General features: G+C 38.3%; 2 protein-coding genes across 3 annotated transcripts in view; one reads left to right on the top strand and one right to left on the bottom strand.

Moving 5' to 3' along the window:
• Window positions 1–298: 298 nt before the first annotated feature.
• Window positions 299–2,177, bottom strand: LOC126458449 (uncharacterized). Its single transcript, XM_050095513.1, has one exon. The coding sequence runs from the start codon at window positions 1,814–1,816 to the stop codon at window positions 380–382; it is 1,437 nt and encodes a 478-aa protein (XP_049951470.1). The 5' UTR covers window positions 1,817–2,177; the 3' UTR covers window positions 299–379.
• Window positions 2,178–2,279: 102 nt separating this feature from the next.
• Window positions 2,280–15,411, top strand: part of LOC126458450 (CBY1-interacting BAR domain-containing protein 1) — a 211,698-nt gene continuing 198,566 nt past the window's right edge. For both annotated transcript variants that reach the window (XM_050095516.1, XM_050095515.1), the window contains exon 1: window positions 2,280–2,423. In XM_050095516.1, the coding sequence (XP_049951473.1) occupies window positions 2,389–2,423 (35 nt within the window). In that variant the 5' untranslated portion in view covers window positions 2,280–2,388. The remainder of the gene's footprint in view (window positions 2,424–15,411) is intronic.

The raw sequence follows: 15,411 nt of genomic DNA, 5'->3' as shown, positions 1-15,411 counted from the left end.
CCACAAAAATCATTCAACCGAATGAGAACTATTTATACAAAATTAGGAATTTTCCATTACTAATTCCTCTCATCTTATCTTTATAAGTGTTCTTCCCTGCCACTTTTATTTTTGGCAGTGGCCTAGTTGAACTTAACACCTCAGCCTTAATATAGAAAATTTAAGTGATGATAGTTGAATGCAGATTTGAAACCCTCTCCTCCGACTGAATATAAGTTCTGTCTCACTGCAGCATCACCTCAATCAATCTCTTAATGTTCTGAATGGCAATCAAATTATCTCCATACATAGTCAATGGAATATTTTACTTGATTTAATGCTATCACATCATCTACATTTCACATGATTCATAAGATCATGTTTCAAACCAAAACAATTTTCACCAAAATTTAAGCTTTATTTTCTTCCAGTAGAGTGTTGCAATACTTAAACATACAGTGCCCATGTACAATATGACCATGATAATACCAGAAAATTTTGAAAAGGTTAGTGTGTAGAAGCATAAATTTACTACACCAGTAAGAATATTTGCGAACAGGAAACATGCCAGGCCATTAAAATTCACAGCATCATACAGCATTGGTACATAATTAATTTCAAACTGTCTCGTCATTTTAGTTGTATACATTTTTATAGAATGAACTGCAAGAGAGCAAAACAAAAACATTTCGAAGAATACGAGTGATACACACAGAACCCAAATGACATAGCCAGTATTGGCAAGTCTGCGTGATACCCCAAAATAGTACTCTGCTAAAATTGTACTTTCCCACATAATCACAATTCCAAGTGCAAGTTTTAATGTTAAATACACATAGTCACAGAAAAGACTCCCTGTATCTCTGATAATTCCACCAATATACATTCCGGCAAAATAAATAGCTAGGTAACCTGCTAGTGAAGCAAGTCCTTCACAGTTAGCTGTCAAAAAACTGGATCGTGTGTTGTTGTGAGAGAGTACCAAATCTTGAACGCCAGCATTCAGAAAACACTGATGAAAAAATGACACTAATACTGACAATAACCCCACATATTCATAGCCGATTAAATATATTATCACAGATGAAAAAATCTTCACAAAAGCAAGGGTTAGAAAAAAATTCCAGTGAACACCATATTCTGTAACATGTACCTGATATTCAATGTTTGTCAACGTGAAAAACCTTGCTACTCCAAGGACAAATAGTGGTAGACAGCTAATTACACTCTTTAAAATATATTTTGAGGAATTATATGTCATATTATTTGCATGTCTAACTTCAGGAGAAACAATTGCATTTGAAATGCAGAACAAACCTACACCTACATCCATTACCGAATAGCCAAAATACTCTGTTTTTGCAAACTTTCGTGGAAAAATTGTGAAATCCACGGCTAATATACACAGCACAGTTACCAGGTTCGTTATTGCTCTGAACATTGTTACAAAAGGCACATTCTTACAAGAAATTTTTGATACCCAAAGTTCTTGTAAATAGTTAAGATAATCTGTGCGATGACAGTTTCTTGTGTGTGTATATGTTGCTAATGACACCAGCAACATTAAGAAAATAATAACCAAATGTAACGCATCATTAAAGACTGTCAGTGTTAAAGTAATAGGCAAAACTAATACACAAAATTCGGCAGAAAACTTAACAAAGTGTGCTGTGCGGCTTCCGCATCTCACGGATACCAATAGCGGTACCGCTAACAACGAAAGTAATGTTGAGAATGGGATAGGTGCCACTTGTAATATGGTTTCAAAACGAGTTGTTCCATTAAGATTTGATACATGGTCATTCTGAAGCTTTTTGTATTGTACGCTGTCCATCATTACAGTGTCCTAATAGCTCACAAATTCCGTAAAATATGGTAAAAAACACGCATTGATCATCTGATACGTAAAGTGTACATTGTCACACCGACTCCGAAGGTGTTTCGAAATGTTGTGGACTAACAAGGAAAATTATTCCAATACACGTTTTTCTTCACATTAATGATATTACACTCATTAATAGAATTCACAACAATGCTGAATGCTGGCTCCAGATCAATCTGAGATAGTTGTGTTACTTCCAAATCAAGTATTTCTTCTTCGCTTCTCCCGCATACTTCCACACATTTCGTGTATACTATATAATATATATATAACACCGCCCAGCACGAAACTCCTAACTCAAAATATCAATGATCAACAAATTGGCAAGTACATCGATAATACGCACCAAACGATTAATCGAACACGCAGGTGGCGTTTGTTGCAAACAGTAACCATGGTAACAAGTTTTGAAGTCGACGTACCTAATGTGTAATGTGTTACTGTTTGTCAGTAGGTTAAGTTTTCATCGTAACTGACACAAATACTTCGCGTATACTAACTGAATCGCCTTTATGTGAAAAAAGAAGATGATGTCCAGCAACCGGGCACAGAATATGGCTTGGTAAGAACTAAAATTTTGCTAGGATTTTAACGCACGTTTCGCACATATTCTGTATTGCGGGGTTTATTTCCTAACCTAAGCACCTCACAGTAAAACCAATGGAATCATCGTTTGTAACCACAATGCACGTGAATAAAGAGCAAGATACAATGCATGTGAATAAAGAGCAAGACATAAAACAGGGTCGATTACACACAAATGAGCATGACGACCTGCATCAGGTTTACAATTTCTTAGTTGTATCTTGGGGAACAGTAATAACCAAAAATAGTTGGTAGTTGTTCTTTATTAGTACTCTACAAATGGCTGAAAAATTGTTGAATTCTAGAGGAAAAAAAATTGCCAGGTGCTTATGCATCTCCATCTAGGATTTAGAAGTCATATCGGACCCCACAGTCATGATGATCCATTGCTGACATCTGCACTGTCCTCTGTACAATCACATCATGTGGGCACGCCCTTGCCAAACCTAAGCCAGAAGTTCCTTTTAGCCAGGATATTTGAATTTGGAGATGTAAATTCTACTAAACGATAGCACTTATGTTCGTATTAAATAAGCTATGACTTTGACATTATGACCTAGGTAGGCTGTAGATAATGTGATATACAAAGTTAAATAAACTCTTTGAAGTATTATATAGAAACAGCAACAATTACGTTAAGAGGAGGAGCAGGAGCAGTGGCCTTTTTTCAAAATACGTGATTTTTCTCCTGACATACATTTCTTTACATAAAGTACTTTATCAGAAATTGCGATTTGTTTATGGAGGCTTTTAAATTTTTTTTACTTGGTAACTGTGGACCTACGTTCAAAGAAGATTATTAGCAACAATTTATTATTAGTGTACTTCACCAGAGAGAATGTATCGCAGTACGTTGAAATATTGACATAGTTACTGTGAAGTGATACACAATTGACGTCACGAAACGGGATGGAACATCCCATAGTGTATTTCAAAAGATGGCATACACTGTCAATGGAAGGGGGCTGAACGAGCCGCTAGTGTTTCTCAGGAAGAAAGTTTTGGCGCTGATGGTAGGGAGACTGTTTTGTCCTCTGCTACATAACATCAGAAGTTAACCGATTGGAATTCACAGTCTTTGTTGTGTAATTCATGCATTTGTGATTATTAATCTTTGTTTTGTTGTCTGCTTTGCTTTTGTGACGCACTGAATTGTTGCAAAATCTCTCTGACATTTTTTCCATGAGTGTTCTTCGACAAAAGAGATCTGATATTTGAAATCGGAAAATGACTCAGATTTTAAAATACTTGGACAAAGAAAAAGCCTAAATTGAGAATAAATGTGAATATGGATTTATGAAACCATTTTCATTAAATATCTATCTATATATCTTAATAGAAGGCAGTTCTATTGTTGGAGAAATAAGGCTTTTCCGGCGTTGTGGGTACTTAGAAAGAAAATTATAACAATGGAAGAAGTCAAAAGCAGTAAGTATTGCTTTGTAAACATAATTGATGTGTTAGTACAGCCAGCCAGGGTGGCCGAGTGGTTCTAGGCGCTACGGTCTGGAACCGCGCGAATGCTACGGTCGCAGGTTCGAATCCTGCCTCGGTTATGGATGTGTGTGATGTCCTCAGGTTAGTTAGGTTTAAGTAGTTCTAAGTTCTAGGGGACTGATGACCACAGATGTTAAGTCCCATAGTGCTCAGAGCCACTTGAACCATTTCTCATTATTGTCTATTTTCTGAGTCAGAAAGAATCCCACAACCTGGTTGCTCATGTCACAGGACAAGACAGACCTTAGAAGTTAAGTCCCATAGTGCTCAGAGCCATTTTTTGTTAGTATTTATGTATTTTCTCAACCAAATAAATGTCAATGTTTTGAAATTTTTGGAAAACACTCCGTATTGTTTCACTTCTCAGCAGTTTAAAATACAAAATTTTTCAAGAATATGAATCATGAAGTTTCATTGGACCATTCATAAACTTTATCATTGCTAGTTCCTAAATTCTGATACTATATTCTGACATTTTGTAGCCTACAATGGATGGTATCCCATTATCTGACTTCAAGCATATGACATGTTGACTTTCCATCTAATGTGAACACATGAATTTGATGGTGACATCGTCTTTTGTTCTGTTGATGTCCAGTTTGAATCGGTCTTGACATTTCAGTTCTTTCTGTCACAACACAGACTGAATTTTCATCTTGAGTATAATGTATTTTCAGAGAAGAGTTCTTTGGACTCTGTAGCTGGAATCAGAAATGATGCTGGTCGAGTTTACGCTCGTTGCACACCTACATCATGCGTTCTATGACAGCCAGTGAGCGTTAAATAGTGTTCTGAGAACTCTGCTGGAAATGTCGTACCCACTGCGAGCATTAAACGTGATTACAGTAATTTAGTTAGTGAATTATGGTTCCATTAGTTTAGAGTTCCCATGGCTGATGGTAGTAATAAGCGAAAAATTCTACATAAGTGAGTGAGAGACATAATTTGCAGGATAGATGCTTACAACAAGGGCAAAACGTGTTTATTTGGGTATCACAACTTTCACATGATACCAGCAACAATGCATTCCCCACCTGTTTCTCGACCTGCGCGAACAGCCATCATTCCTGGATTTGGCAATAAGGAAGAAGCGGTCTTAATACTACATGCAGATTATGATATCCTTTGATATAGAAAACTCTATACTCAGACATCATTACTGGTCTACCAGTGAACAAGGTTTCTGTTCTAAAACAAATTCTGGGATCTATCCAAAGGTTATTAACTTGCAGTTGTGATACTCTCTTTATCTATTGGAAATTTTCAGTTCCCACTTGCTTTACCATTTTATGCTGCAGTAAAATTACGGTAGATACCTCCAGAGTGATAATTTCCTAGACAGACTTTATTATGCCGTTCTCAAGCACTAACACAAGAGAGGAAATAAAACAGTAGTGATAATCTACTGCTTTATGTAATTGGTGGGCTTTTCAGGAAGCTGTGGGAAGGTAATATACAAGATAATTTAAAAACAATATCAGTGACATGGATTTCAAATTTCCAAGAGAACTGCCAGTATAAGAAGCTACATTGAACCTCAGAGGTGATACATCACAATTCGTGAGTGCTACAATATGGAATGTTTTTTTGATTATAATAACTACAATATGATCAACCAGAATTTAAATTACCATGAAATAGTCGACACTGCAGATAGATAGCCATCAGCTTACCTAATCCACATCCTACAAAGAAAAGTGTATTAAATTTGTATCCATTACAAAGCAAAAGCATTCTAGAATTAGATAAAAACTAGGCACATTATTCCACAGGGTTCTATCTCAGGACTTCTGTAATTTGCAGTGTATGTCAATTAACTTTCATAAGCAGACAAAAAAATAAAATTTTGTTCCTTTAGCACATAAAAAAATTTCTGTCATCTGCTAGTAGGACAAATATCCATACACATTATATAATTAGATGTGTGTGTTTGTGTTCATGTGCGTGTGTGTGTGTGTGTGTGTGTGTGTGTGTGTGTGTGCGTGTGTGTGTGTGTGTGTGTGTGTGTGTGTGTGTGTGTGTGTGTGTGTGTGTATGTATGTGTGTGCGCGCGTGTGTGTGTGTGTGTGTGTGTGTGTGTGTGTGTGCATTCCATGTCTCCTCCTACATCAATGGATCAATTTCAACCAAACATGATACATATAAATCTTACAATCAGGCAACAATCACTGTAGGGCTAAGAACCACATAGCTGTGAAAGGCGTGCTAATGAAAAACGAGTATAGACCATTACTCGTTAATTCCCAGACTTTATCCATGCAGTATTTGTAAATGAGTGCACTTAGCGACTTGCAAAAAACCTTACACTAAATTTCAAACTTTTACAAAATTTGTTCTCGCTGACTACCCCTACAAAATGATGATTGGAGAAATGTTTATCACTTATTACTCTCCTGCTGTTCATGTAGTAAAAGTACTGGTTGAGGCATGACTATAATTTGTTACTTCTATGCTACTAGTTGTATTTGCGACACATCTAACAGACAGTATGCACAATACCACTGAATGTAAGTGCAAAATTATACTACTGGCCATTAAAATTGCTACACCACGAAGATGACGTGCTAGAGACGCGAAATTTAACCGACAAGAAGAAGATGCAGTGATATGCAAATGATTAGCTTTTCAGAGCATTCACACAAGGTTGGCGCCAGTGGCGACATCTACAATGTGCTGACATGAGGAAAGTTCCCAACCGGTTTCTCATACAGGAACAGCAGGTGACCGGCGTTGCCTGGTGAAACGTTGTTGTGATGCCTCGTGTAAGGAGGAGAAATTATTACCATCAAGTTTCCGACTTTGATAAAGGTCGAATTGTAGCCTATCGCGATTTCGGTTTATCGTATCGCTAGCAGTCGAGATGACAGGCATCTTATCTGCATGGCTGTAACGGATCGTGCTGCCACGTCTCGATCCCTGAGTCAACAGATGGGGACGTTTGCAAGACAACAACCATCTGCACAAACAGTTAGACGACGTTTGCAGCAGCATGGACTATCAGCTCGGAAACCATGGCTGCGGTTACCCTTGACGCTGCATCATAGGCAGGAGCGCCTGCGATGGTGTACTCAACGACGAACCTGGGTGTACGAATGGCAAAACGTCATTTTTTCGTATGAATCCAGGTTCTGTTTACAGCATTATGATGGTCGCATCTGTGTTTGGCGACATCTCGGTGAACGCACATTGGAAGCGTGTGTTTGTCATTGCCATACTGGCGTATCACCCAGCGTGATGGTATGGGGTGCCATTGGTTACATGTCTCGGTCACCTCTTGTTCGCATTGACGGCACTTTGCACGGTGGACGTTACATATCAGATGTGTTACGACCCGTGGCTCTATCTTTCATTCAATCCCTGCAAAACCATAAATTTCAGCAGGATAATGCACGACCGCATGTTGTAGGTCCTGTACGGGCCTTTCTGGATAGATAAAATGTTCGACTGCTGCCCTGGCCAGCACATTCTCCAGATCTCTCACCAATTGAAAACGCCTGGTCAATGGTGGCCGAGAAACTGGCTCGTCACAATACGCCAGTCACTACTCTTGATGAACTGTGGTATTGTGTTGAAGCTGCATTGCCAGTTGTACCTGTACACGCCATCCAAGCTGTGTTTGATTGAATGTCCAAGCGTATCAAGGCCATTATTACAGCCGGAGGTGGTTGTTCTGGGTACTGATTTCTCAGGATCTATGCACCCAAATTGTGTGAAAATGTAATCACATGTCAGTTCTAGTATAATATGTTAGTCCAATGAATACCCGTTTATCATCTGCATTTCTTCTTGGTGTAGCAATTTTAATGGCCAGTAGTGCATATCGTACAACACATAGTTCTGGATGTGTGATACCATAAAGCAAGAGATGTGTGAAACACTGCTGCATCATGCATGACATTTAAATTTATCACTTCTTTGCTACTAATTCTGTATACAACAAATCACAATAGATCATGTCGGTCATGTAGTTCATTAGATATCATATCATAAACAGTGAGATGTATGAAGAACTGTTGTATTATACATGACGTGTAAATGTATTACTTCGATGCTACAGATTCCATCAACACAATTATAGCATAGCAGCATGACACACAGTTCGGGAGATATGATATAATAAACATTAAGCACAAGGCCAGTTGCTATATGGTATGGGTGTGGACATGGCTATAACTAAATACCTCAGCAAAGCTGCATTTCTTGGCTATAATATATACAGGGTGATAATAATTAAATTTTCAAACTACTGTATAAATAACACCACTAATAAGAATGATGTCAAATTGCAACGGAATATTACTGGAGAAGGGAGAAAACGTATAGCAGAAGAAAAATAAATAGTTACATAATGTAGCAATAGATGGCGCTGTAACCATCATAATTTGATAGTGATCTACTGCAAATGACAAAAGAATCATGCAACTAAGGTGTACCTTTGATGTTAAACAAACTATACTACTCAGTGTACATGGGTGTATGGTGTGATACTGTTAGTTACGTAAGCCCATTCACCATGGCAAGGTCATATCAGATCGGATGGGAAAAATCGGTTTTTAGTTGTCATGAGGCCAAAAACCGCTTAAAGAGCATCAATCACATCTGTTTTTAATTGTCCTGAGGCCAAAAAACATATAAAAAGCATCAATCAGAATCAAATCACTCTATTAATTTCCGTGTGACTGGCGCAAAACATGTTCAATATACTGTCCATCGTTTACTGCAACAAGTTGAAATCGAGAAACAGCATTTTCCACAACTGATCAAAGTGTTTCCAGGTCACATTCAGAATGTGTTGCACAATGCATGCCTTCAATGCAGGTAAACTTCCAATCGGAACACTGAACACAACATCTTTCAGTTAGCCCCAGAGCCAAAAGTCACACGGATTAAGATCAGGTGATTGGGACAGCCGGGCTGTATGGAAATGACGGCTGAAAATTTTAATATTTCCGAAATTGCGCTTCAAGAAACTGCTTTTAACTGGATTTGCAATGTGTGGAGGTGCGCCATCTTGTATAAAAATGATCCCATCCACACATCCACAATGTTGGAAAGCTGGAATGACGAGGTTGTGCAAAAGACACTCATAGTGCTTACCAGTGACGGTACAGGTAACAGGACCAGAAGCACCTGTCTCTTCAAAAAAATATGGCCCTATGAGAAATGATTCTGTAAACCCGCACCACACAGTGACCTTTCCAGGATGAAGTGGTACTGGTTGATTTGCATGTGGGTTTTCCGTTGTCCATATTCAACAATTTGTGTATTGACATATCCCATCACATGGAAGTGGGCTTTGTCTATCTGTATCCCATCTTGTCACACACTACTTGCATAGCACCCTCTGTCCACCTTACTCATTGCTCATTGCATCGTGCTAGATTCCTGCAAGGGCTCAGGAGAGACAGTGCATCTGCACTGAAATGATCTTAGAAAATATTAGATACAGGCTCCCAGGTAGATGCTATTTTTCTTGACTTCCGGAAGGTGTTCGATACAGTTCCACACTGTCGCCTGATAGACAAAGTATGAGCCTACGGAATATCAGACCAGCTGTGTGGCAGGATTTAAGAGTTTTTAGCAAACAGAACACAGCATATTGTTATCAATGGAGAGACGTCTACAGACGTTAAAGTAACCTCTGGCGTGCCACAGGGGAGTGTTATGGGACGACTGCTTTTCACAATATATATAAATGACCTAGTAGATAGTGTCGGAAGTCCCATGCGGCTTTTCGCGGATGATGCTGTAGTATACAGAGAAGTTGCAGCATTAGAAAATTGTAGCGAAATGCAGGAAGATCTGCAGCGGATAGGCACTTGGTGCAGGGAGTGGCAACTGACCCTTAACATAGACAAATGTAATGTATTGCGAATACATAGAAAGAAGGATCCTTTATTGTATGATTATATGATAGCGGAACAAACACTGGTAGCAGTTACTTCTGTAAAATATCTGGGAGTATGCGTACGGAATGATTTGAAGTGGAATGATCATATAAAATTAATTGTTGGTGAGGCGGGTACCAGGTTGAGATTCATTGGGAGAGTCCTTAGAAAATGTAGTCCATCAACAAAGGAGGTGGCTTACAAAACACTCGTTCAACCTATACTTGAGTATTGCTCATCAGTGTGGGATCCGTACCAGATCGGGTTGACGGAGGAGGTAGAGAAGATCCAAAGAAGAGCGGCGCGTTTCGTCACAGGGTTATTTGGTAACCGTGATAGCATTACGGAGATGTTTAACAAACTCAAGTGGCAGACTCTGCAAGAGAGGCGCTCTGCATCGCGGTGTAGCTTGCTCGCCAGGTTTCGAGAGGGTGCGTTTCTGGATGAGGTATCGAATATATTGCTTCCTCCTACTTATACCTCCCGAGAAGATCACGAATGTAAAATTAGAGAGATTAGAGCGCGCATGGAGGCTTTCAGACAGTCGTTCTTCCCACGAACCATACGCGACTGGAACAGGAAAGGGAGGTAATGACAGTGGCACGTAAAGTGCCCTCCGCCACCCACCGTTGGGTGGCTTGCGGAGTATAAATGTAGATGTAGATGTAGATCTTAATGGCTAGCAAGCCGTATATATTTATACGTGTGTGACGTCTGCTATTTTGGGTATGGCAAGAATCCATTATCAAGTTTCCTACAAGAAAATAAAGTCCAAGGTTACTGATTTTAATGTGGAAATTCTACAAGAAGTCTACATAAATAATCCGACAGATAGAACGCTCACAATTACTGATGAAACTACCACATCATCACAGAAGTTTTACATCTGAACAGAGTTTACATCGGCTAAACTAAGATTTAATGGATATTGTACGAAGAATTTAAAAAGTATGTGCACCTTAATGTAGAATTGTAGCAGTCCATTACTGTTGGTGCCTGAAGTACCATCGTTATTAAATGATAGTTTTGTTAGGTAGAATATAATGTAATATTGTTAAGAGCAAAACATACATGTCAAATACGCTTGTGGGATCAGAGAGATCCACAGCACAAAATAGAGAACAAAAGCTGTTAGCACTCCAAGTCCGACAGGGGAGGTGAGAAAGAAGATAAAGTCATTAAATGCCTTCTGCAAGAGAGGACTGAGGGAAGAGAGCACCAGCTCGGAAAGAGATGAAATGTGAAACAAACACTTAAGACTAACATAATAGTCTCCAGCTAAGAACTAAATAGTATGTGCTAATCTTTCTTCTGTTGATGTTAGTTGTGGGTGTTAGTGTCTTGCTTTGTAGTTTTTCCTTAATTGTAGTAAGCAGATACCTAAAATAGTTTACTGATGTACATCTAATGTTTTGTTACATGGCTAAGAAAGGATGGAGCATCAATGCAATCACGATTGCACTGACTACAACACATTTCATGCTAGAGTAAAAATACAGTCACCCTCCTTTTTTCTTTTCCTGGCAACTTTGTTTGCTTTATCACCAATGGAGTGCTCACAATACAATTCTAGCAATGTACCAAACAAAACACATGTAAACAATCATTCGAACACAGAAATAATTATAAGAATAAGCTTTGATGCTCATTCTCTCCTATTCTCATCCATTCCATCACATCTAAACATTTCTTTATGGGTCGAAGTGAATGATAATGAACAGTTGGAATTATTGTGTCATTGTTCATTCACTATTGTTCACAACTTACTCTTTGATGATAATGATGCTCAATAATATGCACACCATGTTGCACTTGAACTCCTAGGAACCATTAGAAAAGAACTAGCATCAAATTATCATTGTCTATCTGCTCATAAACCTTGAAATTCTATGAAGGATGGAGCATTTTATAGAAAATAAATAAGGGCACTAAAGAATTACTTGACAAGCGTTGAGAGGAAGGAGGTCTGAATGAGATGGTATTTATCTTTAGTGTGGCAATGCTTGACAAAGTGAATTCAAACTTTATTTATGTATTTTTGTATGGTCTTCCATGCTACTGCACCATGCAGCTACCATGTTATATGATAAAAACTCAGATTAAAAAAAAATAGAGAGATTGTCTGAACATTTACAGTTGACTTTCACAATTAATTTATATGGATGTTTTTTTATTCAGTCAGTAAAAAGTGATTATAGTTTGAAACTAGAAATTTAAGGTTAATTTCCACACAGCACAAACGTAATATTACCTATTGCACAATGTAAAATAAAACCACAGAGAACAATAATGCAAAGGGTTCATAGCAACAGCTTCAAATTTCCAACACAAATAATTTAATAAATATAACATTACTTGTACAAGACATCGATAGAAAATTGATCAAAATACTAATGAAGTGGTTTTGTTTCATACATACATAAAGTAACAAGGAAAGTGTTTTCAGTACTCAATACTATAAATTCTGAATTTAGATTTTTAAATCATTTTCTGGAATAAACGTTTTGAATGCTTGATGATAGAAGACACTGGATATTAATAATAAAGGATATCTTCAGTTTTTTGAGTCCTTGTACACATCTCCCATGCCTCTCATGTACTTCCTTCACTTAAAAAACAGAAGATTAAATTTCTCACATTTCCTGATCATTCTTGTCACAAGTATCAGTATCAGTTACTTTCAAATGATGGAGATGTTATGAGGAAACGTCATGGTTACATCTTGTAAGTGTAATATGGCTTGTTGATGTTATCCTGAGTGTTTCCTGCATCAATGATTTCAACCGTAAATAGAAACATTGAAGAAGGTAGGAAGATTTTTCTGTTTAGCAAAAGTGAGAAAAAGCAGATTTCAGAGTACCTGATGGCTGAACACAAAACTTTTGTCTCAAGTACAGATAGTGTTGAGGATCAGTGGACAAAGTTCAAAACCATCGTACAATATGTGTTAGATGAGTACGTGCCAAGCAAGATCGTAAGAGATGGAAAAGAGCAACCGTGGTACAACAACCGAGCTAGAAAACTGCTGCGGATGCAAAGGGAACTTCACAGCAAACATAAACATAGCCAAAGCCTTGCAGACGAACAAAAATTACGCGAAGCGAAATGTAGTGTGAGGAGGGCTATGCGAGAGGCGTTCAATGAATTCGAAAGTAAAGTTCTTTTGTACTGACTTGGCAGAAAATCCTAAGAAATTTTGGTCTTATGTCAAAGCGGTAGGTGGATCAAAACAAAATTTCCAGACACTCTGTGACCAAAATGGTACTGAAACAGAGGATGACAGACTGATGGCCGAAATACTAAATGCTTTTTCCAAAGCTGTTTCACAGAGGAAGACTCCACTGTAGTGCCTTCTCTAGATTGTCGCACAGATGGCAAAATGGTAGATATCGAAATAGACGACAGGGGGATAGAGAAACAATTAAAATCGCTCAAAAGAGGAAAGGCCGCTAGACTTGAAGGGATACCAGTTCGATTTTACACAGAGTACGCGAAGGAACATGCCCCCCTTCTTGCAGCGGTGTACCATAGGTCTCTAGAAGAGCGTAGCATTCCAAAGGATTGGAAAAGGGCGGAGGTCATCCCCGTTTTCAACAAGGGACGTCGAACAGATGTGCAGCACTATGGACCTATATCTCTAACATCGATCAGTTGTAGAATTTTGGAACACGAATTATGTTCGAGTATAATGACTTTTCTGGAGACTAGAAATCTACTCTGTAGGAATCAGCATGGGTTTCGAAAAAGACGATCGTGTGAAACCCAGCTCGCGCTATTCGTCCACAGGGCTCAGAGGGACATAGACACGGGTTCCCAGGTAGGTGCCGTGTTTCTTGACTTCCGCAAGGCGTTCGATACAGTTCCCCACGGTCGCTTAATGAACAAAGTAAGAGAATATGGACTATCAGACCAATTGTGTGATTGAATTGAAGAGTCCCTAGATAACAGAACGCAGCATGTCATTCTCAATGGAGAGAAGTCTTCCGAAGTAAGAGTGATTTCAGGTGTTCTGCAGGGGAGTGTAATAGGACCATTGCTATTCACATTATACTTAAATGACCTTGTGGACGACATCGGAAGTTCACTGAGGCTTTTTGCGGATGATGCTGTGGTATATCAAGAAGTTGTAACAATGGAAAATTGTACTGAAATGCAGGAGGATCTGCAGCGAATTGACGCATGGTGCAGGGAATGGCAATTGAATCTCAATGTAGACAAGTGTGATGTGCTGCGAATACATAGAAAGAAAGATCCCTTATCATTTAGCTACAATATAGCAGGTCAGCAACTGGAAGCAGATAATTCCATAAATTATCAGGGAGTACGCATTAGGAGTGATTTAAAATGAAATCATCATATAAATTTGATCGTCGGGAAAGCAGATGCCAAACTGACATTCATTGGAAGAATCCTAAGAAAATGCAATCCGAAAACAAAGGAAGTAGGTTACAGTACGCTTGTTCGTCCACTGCTTGAATAGCGCAACCAGATAGAGTTGATAGAAGAGAGAGAGAAGATCCAACAGAGAGCAGCACACTTAGTTACAGGATCGTTTAGTAATCGCGAGAGCGTTACGGAGATGATAGATAAACTCCAGTGGAAGACTCTGCAGGAGAGACGCTCAGTAGCTCGGTACGGGCTTTTGTTGAAGTTTCGAGAACATACCTTCACCAAGGAGTCAAGCAGTATATTGCTTCCTCCTACATATATCTCGCGAAGAGACCATGAGGATAAAATCAGAGAGATTAGAGCCCACACAGATGCATACAGACAATCCTTCTTTCCACGAACAATACGAGACTGGAATAGAAGGGAGAACCAATAGAGGTACTCAAGGTACCCTCCGCCACACACCGTCAGGTGGCTTGCGGAGTATGGATGTAGATGTAGATCTAGATGTAGACTGTGGCATGACATTGCCCTATGGTCAGTCTGCTTTAATATACTGATAAAAAAAACAAAATTAACGTTTTTTATATTTCATTTTTGTTGTTGATTTTGTAAACTTTCCTAAAATTGATGTATTTTGTTTTGTTTCGTTTTCAAACATTAAAAAATATTTGATGTACAGATCTCATATTTATAATATTTTATTCGGACTGCTATGAGATTCGAAAGTATTTACTACTTGAATACATTCACGAAAGTTAAATTTTCCCAAACCGAAATTTTAAATTCTTAAAATTTACAAATCGGTATTTTTTGTTCTGAAAACGAATTTATGTCAGTCATATACTGTTGTATTGCAGTGAAAACATACTGAAATAAGTTTTGTTTTACTATAATTTGTAGTGCCAACTGTACCACAACTAAACATCATTTTCATGCTTGTCCATGAAACAGTAGTTAAAATGGAATTATTGAGGGCTAAAGAAGCTCACTTCATTTAATTATTTCAAAACTGTGCCATATAGCAATTAACACAAATGCTGTAAGAAATATTATTTCTTCTATATTTTATATAGCTTCTTCATGTGTATAAAATATATATTACCAATACATACTATCTGACAAAAAAGATGAAGCACCCAGAGAACTTGGTTGGATGTCAGTATAACTTTGTACTGTTATACATTATCA

This window comes from Schistocerca serialis, chromosome 2 (assembly GCF_023864345.2).
Source record: "Schistocerca serialis cubense isolate TAMUIC-IGC-003099 chromosome 2, iqSchSeri2.2, whole genome shotgun sequence".
In the NCBI taxonomy this organism is placed as follows: Eukaryota; Metazoa; Arthropoda; class Insecta; order Orthoptera; family Acrididae; genus Schistocerca; species Schistocerca serialis.
The sequence above is the reverse complement of the archived record's forward strand: the minus strand, read 5'-3'. Positions and strand labels throughout refer to the sequence as shown.